Below are 12,282 nucleotides of genomic sequence, written 5' to 3'. Positions count from 1 at the left end.
TTAATATTCAATATCAGCTTCTAATAAGAACAATGCAACTGTGCTGATGACGTAGACGATGAGAGATATCCACAGCAATAAGCGGTCCACAACGGCAGCTACATACTTCCAATCTTCTAACATCTAGGAAAAAAGGAAAGATAAGACTTGAATTGATGAAATAGAAAGGTTTATGTTTCTATGAACATAAAGTCTGGAACAATATAGTAAATTCTAAGAAGGTAAGTTTTCCGTTACCTTTTGGTATTTGTTTGTTATTGTTTGTTTATTTGTTTGTCTGTCTGTCTGTCTGTCTGTCTGTCTGTCTGTCTGTCTGTCTGTCTGTCTGTCTGTTTGTTTGTTTGTTTGTTTGTTTGTTTGTTTGTTTGTTTGTTGTTTGTAGTACAACCTCAGTTCGACATTTCTGTACCAGTCAGACATTTAATTAACAATCATTGTGACATTAAGTTCAAATGATGAGAGGGATTTTTTTTTAAAAGCCAGTTCAATATTGTGTATGTGACATCTAAAGGGTCACAATCGGTTTTTTTCTAAACTGAAGAATGTTTAAGGTTTACCTCCTCTTCAATCTCGTTAACCTCCGTCTTAAATTTCAGGTTTTTTATTTCTTGCAGAATTTCGTGGAATACGTCGGTTTTCAGGGTTTGGACGCCAAGGTTGATGTTTTGTTTATTCAATTTCATAACATCCATCTCCTCATACTCTATATCCATGGTTTTATCAGCAGGTTTGCCATTGTTTGAAGGAATGAAGAAGGGTTGTAAGGCCATCTTGTCGTCTGCTACCTTCATTTCTTTACACTTCTCCATCATCAGCAAAGATGGTAAAACGTCGATGAAGACCCGTTTAATCCAAGGAGCCATTCGTAAGTGTCTCCTTGTACGATGGTGAAGACGTAGAACGAACGTAGCGATAAGAATGGAGAAAGACACCAATGTCATGTTGAAGAGTAAATACCGTACGATGAGTGGAACTGAATCCGAGCTTGGAGGCATGATATCACCAACCAACAGATTGAAGACAGACATTGTGATCAGAACAGAGACGCTGAATGACATCTTTTCACCACAATCACATGGTAACAGATACACCAATAGTGTCAACACTGCCATCAACATACAAGGTAGAAGGATATTCATGATATAGTACAGGGGTCTTCTCTTGAAAGTTATTGTGAAAGTGATAACAGACCAGCCTTGTAAAGGATTGTAACTGTACAGTGTTGAGATCTCAGCAGTGCCACTTTCTATTGACCATTCAGTGTTGTCTAAATCACCATTTACCACACTATCTGGTAAGGCTTCTGTTTGCATGAAGTTGTCATCATAAAGCCAGGGCGCGAGTGTCATAGAACAGGTTTGGGTATCGAAGGGAAAATGCCTTATATTCATGTTACAGGGAAATGTAAATAATGCTAGTGCATTGGCCTTTGCTGTACCATTATAGAAAATTATTACTAACCCGGATGTTGGTATGAAGTAATCATCAGTGCCACTGAAACGAATAACAACACAGATAGAAAGTAATTATCAAAATCATTGTTTGTGCATTAATGTGCATTATATATTTATCAAAACCTAATCAGTTCTGGCTACTTTCATAAGGAAACTTAAATAAAGTTTCATTAGATTTACAGACATATAATTAGCTGTAACATTATACCCTACCTTTCGGAAAAGTAGGCGGTGATTTAAAAAAGTACAAGATAACAAAAGATGTCAAAGTAATGATTGGAATCAAATTCACTATACACATACGTTTCCTAGAATTTGTTTCTAACCCTCAAAAGTATTACAGATAGTTATAGGATTATTCTAAACCATTTCATGGATATGACAGGACACTTTTAGGGTTATCGTCTGTTATTTTGTCCAAGGCAAAAGGTTTCCAACTGGAATCGAGAGGGTCGTTGAAAACAATCGTGAGGAACATATCTAAGTATTACCATTCAGTTTTAAGGATTACAGATTAACATCACTTTGTTACCTAGAAAATGTGAAGTAACCACAATGCAATGTTACGGTAACACAATGTACAAATACATAACTCAAGCAAGCATCAAGAGTCATAGGAAATGGTTGATGCAATGTGAAAGAAAAGGAGAGTAGTAACTAAATTCGTGTCTACAAACCTGTTGGCGACGGCAACATTCGGTCTCCATACCCAATCCTCGGGAACTATCACTTCTTCTATACCGTCATGATCTGCAGGATTCCATTGTAACTGGTAGTCGTACCATTCCTGAGAAAAGAAAAACGGAGGAACATAATACCGGGCCTATTTTCCATATAAATACTAAATATCTTACTTTGCATGGTACAATACTAAATCAAAATAGTCAAGGTCAACATCAACATTTAGAATCACCTCAAAGGCAAGTGAAAAACTAGAAATAGCACGTATGACTAAAGAATACAATACTATAATTATACTAATATTTTGGCATGAATATGATACTGCATTGTAAATGTGACTCTGCCATTGTGACTTCTATTTTATTAAAAGGTTCAGCTTTCTCTAATTCGGTAGTCAGCACATGCTAGTGAATGGATGATACTAATTTGGCTGTCAAATTGTGGAGAGAGGAGAGGGGGGAAGCAGGATAGTATACACCCAATCCCCTTGTTAATAATGTACTGAACGGAAAAGGTATCTTTATCAATGGTTATTCAGCTGGAATATTGAAACAGATTCTTTGTTGTCAATAAACAGGAAAAAGAAAATGCGTATTTTTTCAGCTTTTAATTATTTATGACAAGCGAGTTATGATCACTTGATATACTTACGGACTTTGTGAAGCCGCTAATAGTAATCAGTTGATTCTTCTCGTCCTGAGATAATGAAAAAGTATTAACAAACATTACAATATATATATATATATATATATATATATATATATATATATATATATATATATATATATATATATATATATATATATATATCGATTAGTTTAATATGTATATTTTAGAAAAGAATTTCGGTTTTGTTAAATTGCAGATAGTACTCATTACTACATGAACTAGACACTCACACAATAAAATAAAATTAAAATCTACCTACCCCACCTATGCTAATATTGAGCGTATTATTAATCGGGAACACACAATTGTTTTAAGCTTAAAGAAAGTTTGTTGACTAATTATGTGTTTTGTTCTAATATGTCGATTAGTGTACCATTCATGATAGAAGACTAAGAATTAGTCAATTGACAATTGACGTCATCTACACTAAGTCTTCTTGGCAAATATTAATAGTGTAATTGAGTGGTGAGACTTAGAATAATGATTTATATATTAAAATGTGTTATTGACAAGTATCAATTCTGTCTTACTAAGTGTTTTGCTATAAATGAAAGAAACTCATCATAACGTAATTTAAATTTTGCAGCTTATTTATTTATTTATTTTTTATTAATCATTCATATACAGACACCATTTCAGTGCATTAGCATCGTTCTCCCAATGGAACCTATTGAATGGCATTGTGTATTCAGAAGTGAATTTTAAATTATTATGAAAGGTGTTTGAACATTTGGTTTTTACTTTTCATTATCACGTTCATAGCAATATTACTACACAAAATATGTTCAAATAAATAACAGCTATTACATTGTGTGTTCTAACTTAATTTGACTGACAGATATACAAACGGGAACGAAGTTGAAATAAGAATTAATTGCAGTTAATTGTCATGTTTTGTATGAAATAATGAAAGGTAAAATGAATTCAAGTGTTTAACTATATAAGGTTAGTAAAATTACCATTTAGTTGATTCTGAAAATCAAATAAGCCGCAAAAACCTGTGTGCAGCCGAACTGTATTAATACGTCGTGACATGTTGTTAACAATGATAAATGTAGAAATATGCTTCACGATAATAGTTACAATAAACCAAACAGTACCGGTTTCATCTTGTTTATCATATGAAGCCTTACATGATGACGTCATAACGCCATCAAAAGAGAGAGACGACGATAATCATTGTAAACTGAATACACAATGTCTTCGAATTTCTATGAAATGTTTATGCTATATTTCCGTGTGCATGCTATAAACCATTGGGTCCCTTACATGATACTATACACGTACAGCAGTGTGTGCTGCCAATGTGTTTGAAAGATATTATAAAGACCATTTTCTCGTGTAAGTGGCACTTTAACTAAAAGGCAATTTGTGTGTAAGGATAGGATGTTGTCTGGGCAGTTCACGTACATAGATTCATGATCCAAATTTTCCACTATGACCAGAATTCCATAATGCGGACGTTTAAGCAATGACCCGCAAGTAAAGCTATACAGATTTAAAAGTATCCTAATACAAAGAAATGGTTTTGTGGTAAAGACAATCGATTGATGTGTTGCCTAATCGCGAGTTAAGTGACACGTCACTTTCTGAGAGAAGCTCTTTACTTTTTTACATATTTGTAAGCATACACTAATCTCTTTTCAATGTTGACTTATACTATGAATACATACAAATAGGAAAACGTAATCGATGATCGTGACAACCATATAACTGTACATGCAACTGTATTTAAATGTCAGTTTTCAAGATTGAAACTTATGTCACATACAAGTTATTTTCTATATTGCTTATACTCACCACATCCATTATCATGTTCAGTGTAAACCCCAATCTGATCTTCATGATGTCTGAGAAGTTCGGAACAGGTCGAACGTGTTTAGAGTGATTCGTAAATAATAGTTCCTGGAGATTTCTCTCCGCTGGCGAGGCATCAGAACCTGTATTTGAGTCAGAACGACATTTGCCAATTTTATTTTGAAATATGGTGTAAAAACCATATAAATATCAAGTCTTTGCGAAGCACAGTGAAAAACTTGCAAAATCCTCACGCTATCTGATATTGCAATAATTGCATACGTTGTAAAGAGTTAGTGTTTGGCGCAGCATTTGATAAAGCATCGTTACCATAGTGATATGAATAGCTGAGTATCACCCGTTAAAGTTAGTGAAAGTCCCCATGGAAACACTTCTGCTGATAGAACATTTATAATAGTTAAACACCAACATTGCAAAAATTCCGCACATAAAACAAAACATTCTATTTAGATGGCGAAAATATCGATAATATTCTAACATCAAGGGTTTCGATTGAAACACTAAATAAAATAAGTGCCTTGGGAACCAATTTCAATGGAAATCACAGTGCACAAAATCTCTCCCAGCTTTTGGTATAAAATCTTGCTTTTGATTCTTTTGAAATTTCGGGTTCACCATCAAATCGACAAGCTTTTATGTCCCCCACACACAGAGTGAACACAGTATTCGGCAGCCATTTTGAATTCTAAATATGACGATATACGGGTCATCTCTTTTTCAAAATACTGGATATGAAACCTGATTTTTTTTCTTGATTTTAACAGAGAACTAATTGAATTTTTGTGAACAAAATAACAGCAAACTACATTTTTCAGATAAGTAATGAATACAAACGTCATTACCTGTCAGTTGTAACACAATAACCATGATACATGCAAGAATCAACATCTTCTTCCTAGTCTTCTCAACAGTTTGTATCAAATAATAGTATCTATTTAAGTAGAAAGATAAACTTCATATTAATTGATAAAGTTCATATTGATTAAAAGAGATATTGATCGCCATTTCCGTTGAAATTTAAAACGAAAAGAAACAATATCCGGTATTTTATTCACATGACGTCACGAGAATTAAAAGCTATTATTCATTACCATGATATCTAATCAAAGTGTAATATTGTATATTACTTGATTATAGGCAATGACTTGCATATTGCATTAAATAAGTATATAGCTAGATTAATTGATGCTGACGTGTGAAATGCAATATTACAATATTTGTTTACACTGGGCAAATGTAAGATAACAGTTTTGAAATTACTAACCGGATTTACTGGAATCTATTTGTGTGTTTAACAACCTGTGGATAATGTGACTTTGTTTACTGTATTATTGCCTCACAATTTACTAAATTACGAAAAGATTCATTTAATATACATCAAAGAATGTCGCTGAAATTGAATGAAGCCCTGTCAAAACTTCTTCATTTGTTATACAACATAGGCTGTTCGTCTAGGTTATGAGTTATTCCGTCAAACATTCAGATAGTGAAACATTTCAAGTGAAATGAAGACTTTATTTTGTTTGATATGTTTTTTAAAATATTATCAAGAAAAATTGATCTACCTACCATTGATAGATAGAAAGCTCTGAAATGCTTGTGCGTTTTCCCCGAGTATAAGTCATTTACCTTCCGTGCGCTCTAGTTTACAATGATAAAGGTTTTTGATTTCTCACGAGTTGACTTTGAAAAGCAGCTAAAATTGCTGAGTCGTTTCTTATATCATCAAATATAGGTTGTTATTGAATAGTGCAAATTCATGAAATACAGAGTAGGACACACAATTTTTTTTTCAAAGTGGATTTACTTTTGAGATGAATTTTGTGGTCTCCATTTGGGCAAGGAATCGTACAGTAAATTAAGTAGGCCTGCCTACAGTATATTTTCATGTAATTTCATCAGTGCTGCCCAGTTGTCTACCGGATAACCCGTGAAATGCTCAGACACCCTAACATATCTAAGCAACGGGTAAGCATAAATAAAAGCGGATAATACAATTTATCGATTAAAAGGTATTTTACGTAAGCACCGTCGGATCATTATCAGGGTCTCAAAGTCAACTACAAACGTCAATTAGTTGAATTATATTCCAATACTTTTTTCTCAAATTGTCGAGCAGTGATTAAAACCACCATATTTTGCTAGCATATGTAGAGACTGGCACATGGATGACAAAGTAAAGTGATAAAGAGCACAAACTTTAATATCTAATATTATTCAAGATCAAACTTTATTTGATATTGCTACTTCTGATCCTCATAGTGGACTCAAAGTGTCTGTAATCTGAGATGGCAAAGAATTTGACTACACATAACGTGTATTGTACGAAGAATAATACTGCTAATCTTATAGTAATTATGCCAGTTTCAAGGTGAGATTATTCATTGAAAAGAAAGGCTTCATTTCGAGTGTGATTCTACGTCGAAGTTTGATGCAACGGTGAATTCGTCATACTCGAATACATAATTCCGTCTGTAACTCATGGCAATACAATAACATTGGGTAATGAAAAAACGTATGTCTCTCTGATATAATGGTACAAAAGGCTTTGCCTTGGAATATCGCTCATGGAACATGACAACTTCAAATGCAAAAGAAACTAGGTGCCGCGCACAGTGGGGGTGTCGAAGTAGTCAAGTTGATACACTCTTTGTCATAAAAGCTTAGCTTTTGGGTGTTTGAGACACAATCCTTGTTTGAGACACACTGAATCCTGGTCATAAGAGCTTAGCATTTGACGTTTTATGCTACAATTAATACTCTAAAACAGAACACATCAAAAGATGCGTTAGTCGGAGGTGACTTCTTCGAAGCATCCTGCTTTACACACTGTTACAATTTCGAGTGGTGTCTAAGATAAACTAACTTCTGATCTGTTGAACAGAGTAAATTGTTGACATTAACTCTCAAATGCTAAGCATTTATGAACATCAGAAGATGCCGCTTTCAATGTGGAAGAGAGCGCTCGAGCAGTCCAGTGTTTTCAGTGACCATCTCGCTTTCCACATATATTTCTCGTGTCTCCTTTTTAACCCCTCTCTCACTGTGTCTTTTCGTACAGTATGTACGTCCAGTGTCTACATCAAGTTTTAAAAAGTGGTGTATGATACGCTCAAACTTCAATGATTCTTCATCCAAATTAGATGGTACTATGCCGTGATAGTAGTCCTGCTTGCATACGGAGTAAGTCGTCCCTTGAGCGAAACGCGTACACCGTCTGCAAGTAGGACTACCATAGTGACTCTTCAGAATCGCAATATCACAATTTACGACCTGTTTTCTTGGTCGCGGTCCAACGGATGTTTGGCATCTCGTCGGCCATCTAGGTCCGTGGAATCATGAAAAGGGGGTACTTTTTCAGATCACCCTCCGAGAATATGGGTAGGATGCCCCATTTCTACTCTCTCTCTCTCTCTTGGAAGAAACTTCCCCGACGAAGGCCCGGGGAGAAAGATCCTGTGTGCAGTGTTATGGATTGGGTGTCGTTGAAGGTATTAACCTCCCGGATTTCGGAAAGAAGGGGATTTTTTGCAGTGATTTTCTCACAGATTCACTATAAAAAGGGGGAAGGTTCTTTTTCATTGAAATATTAACTGGAAAAGGGGTACGTATAAAATTTCACTTACAAGCATGGGTACCCACCCCATCCATGATCCAGCGACTGCCCATATCGGAAACGCCTCGGTAAAACCAAACTACGGATAACCTGAGTTAATCAATAGGCAAGTCCAGTTGTAGTCTATCAGCTAGCCCTCGGATGTTCTTCCGATAAAATACGACACACAGCCGAACAACGCTATCGAGGATGGAACATCGGGCAAGCCCTCACATGCGAACTTCGTTCGCTTATAGTTATAGCATCGAAAGAAAGCCTGAACGTCTAGCAGCAAGACTAGTCCAGTTGTTGACAATCTCTAAATCTGTTTGCAATGTCAACTGTAATAGGATTATAAAAGTTGTAATAGCTGATAATGTCCCTTGACTCAAACGATTCACTCCTTGAAAGTAACCTAGCACTCGGTTTTTCTCGTTCCATAGTTAGTTAAATAATTTTTTGAAAAATTAAGCACAGAGATACTTAAATAGCAAATTCCCATATCCGATCTCCATATACCACATGTAACATCGTCAATGTACGGTGCACGATGTATCCTAATGGTATGATCGCGATCGGATCGTGACCTTTCACCCAAGCCAAATCGTGACCTTTCACCCGAGCCAGTTGTGCCTCGCGGCAGAGTAACACACTAGTACATGCACACATTCGACACAGTCGACAGCATTTCAGTCTTGACCTAGTACCTGTACCAGCGACGACTCAGGCTTATCAGATGTAATTACAAAAAGCAAACACTCAGTTATGGTAATGAGCTGATAAGGATTGATAAGAAAGTGCAAGAATTGCACTTTGCTGGTAAAGGCGATGTTCCCCTCATGCACCGCTGGGGTGTCAGAGAGTCAGAATTGTACGGGGTGTTGGTCACCGAAAACACCCGTCCTGAAGACTGCCTGTACTGTCAATCTATGTTGATGACCGTTTTATGTGTTCTGTTTTAGAGTAAATTGTTGCAGAAAATCCACAACTGCTAAGCTCGTATATGACCAGGATTCAGTGTGTTTCGAACAACTCAATTCTGGTCATAAGAGCTTAGCATTTGGGTGTTTTCTGCAACAATATACTCTAAAATAGAAGACATCAAGGGTTGCGTCAACCACAGTCGATACAGACGTAAGTTGGTGTGGTTTCGCTTGGACTGTTTGTTTTGTAGCCTCTAACTGGCGCATCTTTTGATGTGTCTTGTTTTAGAGTAAATTGTTGCATAAAACGTCAAATGCTAAGCTCTTATGACCAGAATTGTGAGTGTTTCGAACAAGGATTGTGCCTGTCTCAGACACCCAAATGCTTAGCTTTTATGACAAAGAGTGTATGTTGATTATCAGTAAAGTCAATTGATTCCATTAAAAGCATCAAGTCTATGTGTAATGTTTTCATTAGAAGCCGTTTTCTATGGTACTGTAAGAAAATAGCAATGTTTATCACATGGCCTTCAATGTGACTGGGCAAAGCATCCTGCTGTGTTTGTTGTGTCTCTGTTATTGTTGGTCTAGAGCTGAAATTTGTCTATCGTTGTGTGAAAAAAGTAATGTCCCATGAGTGAAACACCAAGCCAACATCATTTCTACTGTAAATGCGTAAGGCCTTCAGCTCAATTGCCTAGGCTGATGAACTTCAAACCCCGTGTTTCTTAAGAGTCTATCACTATTTCCCGATTCACTGAAATGGTGAGTTCTTTTTTAACTAGTTATCAAAATTCATTTAACACAACCATATCACAGGAAACTATGCTTTATTTTGATATTAATCAAAACCATGTTTAACCGTGACTTCAACTACTAGCGAAAATCTCCATTATTCTGTTAAACAGTTAGTGTACAAAACCAATGAATAGTCCAATACTCACCCTGGTTTGTATTTTGTACACGTATTTTCTCGTAGTCTAGATCTATACGCGATGACCAGCTTTCAATGGATATGTTGAATTCAATACCAAGATGTCTCCGGTGTCCTCAAAGGTACGTATTCTGCTATCCGGCGTAACTGCTCTTCAGAAATCGAGAATATGTGTCACCTTCTTTGATTCAATTTCACTGTTCCCTTGATCACTGAAGCAATTAATAAGCGATTTCATTCGAAGCTACTGGCGTGAGTAACAGTCGAACCTGACGCATTAACAAGGTGCGCAATGATTGGTTGGTTCAAGCAGGGGCCTCGATTAGGAATCGAATATACATATTCATTTCGTGAACGTGTTTATTAATAATTTCCAAAAATGCTCCCAAAAAGGTGAAATTCGCATTGTTTCGCAGTCAAAAGAATTAAATCACTGTCCATAGTTAGGGTGATCCTATTTTTTTATCTGTTTCTCATTACCCAAATTTTCAGCTCCGACATCAAAATAACTATTACTCTATTTTCGCCCACCCTTAATATTTTGCGAAACAGCGCCTTCTCTGGAAAGAATATTAAGCAAGTGTCTAGACTGTCGATGTCATCTAGTCATGGCGGTGGCGACGACACTTGTTCACACCGATAGCATTTCTTTCTTGACGAAAAGTGTAAGTTATCAAGTTGGGGGGGGGGAGCTGAGAATAAGGCAATTGTGTAGAGAAGCTGGGAAAGGGCTTGTTACCAGGAATCCAATAAAAAGAAGACAGAGAGGAGGAAAAGGAGAGGCAGAGAAACATGAAGAAGATTTCTTTTTTTAGATTTTTATTTTGAAATCGACGTCGACCGACCGACCAATAGTTGATATGGAAAAGTAATGAGAAACATAAAGAAAGGGTTACCTACCAGCTATGACATGCTTCAACTGTTGTTGCTATGTTACTGGTCGACATGAATTTGATGGATACTAAGCAAGATGACATGATAAATTAAGTTATTTTTACTACCAAACCAGACTGACTATAAAGTTAGGCGGTACGATGTTTTTTACATCTCAAATAGCGTTTTTTTGTTAGGAATTACCCAAACAAAATAGTGCGCATGTACATGAAAATGTTACATTTTTTAGGATTTTATCTCACTGTGACCACAAATAAATAGTTTTGTGCTCGAATCTTCAATTGTCATCTTGAATTGTGCATCATGGGGTTCCCCTGGGGTTCTGTTTTCTGATTTTGTTTTCTTTCAAAATCGCATTACTGATGACAGAGTCTTTGATTTTATTATTTCCCCATGCATTAGCATACAAGCCATGTGTGACAAAGAACATTTGTATAATTACGTAACAATAGTGTTCACAGAATTAGAAATGCATTATGTTATTTTCTTGAAAGGCAGATATTGATTTGACTTTGAAATGAACATGGTTAAAGTTTGCTTTTTGTGACGTGTTTTACCCTAACGGCGTTTTTTGTTGTTACAAAATTAACCCAAAGCTTTGTTTAAATATCAGATATTCACTGATGCTACTTAGGGTTCCCTTGATGAAGGATATTACCAAACCTGAAAGATTATAACGTTTCAGTCTCACAGTATGGTTTTGCTACCAATTAGCTAAACCAAATACAGGCATTGATAGCACACATGCACATGAAACGTTCAAGTTGTACCATGTAAATACTCCGCCCTTTCTCCGAGTCAGCATGGGCACGTCCCGGGGCACGTATACGAATATTTAGGGTTCAAAGCCGTGGTAAATGTCACACATTTTGTTTATATATAGACGTACTATATATTGTCCGTCCCGTAGACTAATAGAGTGTATGAACGTAAATGTGATAAATTCTGAATTATATAACTACTTTTTTTTATAAAGGTACACCGATTTTCAACGACACAAAAAAAGTTATGAATGACTAGTATACCAAAATACACTGTTGAAGACATTTGTCGTCATCTCCCGACGTTGACAGATGTATGAGGGCGCCCGTCACGACATACCCAGCAGACTCGATGTTGTATAATAATGTACTGTAATAAAATCAAGTTCAAACATGGGCTTTTGGCGTACCGTGGGCTAATACTTGATAGGGAGATAAAGGACCTTCCATGTGAAGGGGAACGGGGATGTGCCATCTAAAGAAGTTACTTTTTTCACGAAAAATCCCTAAACATGGGGTTGATAAAGACACGCATTTTTCCTTGCTTAGTAAG

At 36.1% G+C, this 12,282-nt stretch overlaps 1 protein-coding gene across 1 annotated transcript; it reads right to left on the bottom strand.

Moving 5' to 3' along the window:
• On the bottom strand, positions 1–5,510 carry LOC144446906 (neuronal acetylcholine receptor subunit beta-4-like). Its single transcript, XM_078136751.1, has 5 exons — positions 5,465–5,510; positions 4,605–4,744; positions 2,132–2,241; positions 558–1,494; positions 1–123 (listed from the first exon to the last, which is right to left on the bottom strand). Exons 1-5 carry the CDS (start codon positions 5,508–5,510, stop codon positions 1–3), a joined length of 1,356 nt encoding a protein of 451 aa, XP_077992877.1.
• Between the last annotated feature and the right edge of the window lie 6,772 nt (positions 5,511–12,282).

Source organism: Glandiceps talaboti, chromosome 15 (assembly GCF_964340395.1).
Source record: "Glandiceps talaboti chromosome 15, keGlaTala1.1, whole genome shotgun sequence".
Lineage (NCBI taxonomy): Eukaryota > Metazoa > Hemichordata > Enteropneusta > Spengelidae > Glandiceps > Glandiceps talaboti.
The sequence above is the reverse complement of the archived record's forward strand: the minus strand, read 5'-3'. Positions and strand labels throughout refer to the sequence as shown.

Excerpts from the sequence above, each read along its gene's own strand:
- LOC144446906 (XM_078136751.1), bottom strand. The coding sequence starts at position 5,510 with ATGTTGATTCTTGCATGTATCATGGTTATTGTGTTACAACTGACAG. Across the intron at positions 4,745-5,464 it reads TATTGTGTTACAACTGACAG|GTTCTGATGCCTCGCCAGCG; the intron begins GTAATGACGTTT and ends ACTCAAATACAG. Across the intron at positions 124-557 it reads TTAACGAGATTGAAGAGGAG|ATGTTAGAAGATTGGAAGTA; the intron begins GTAAACCTTAAA and ends CTTTTTTCCTAG.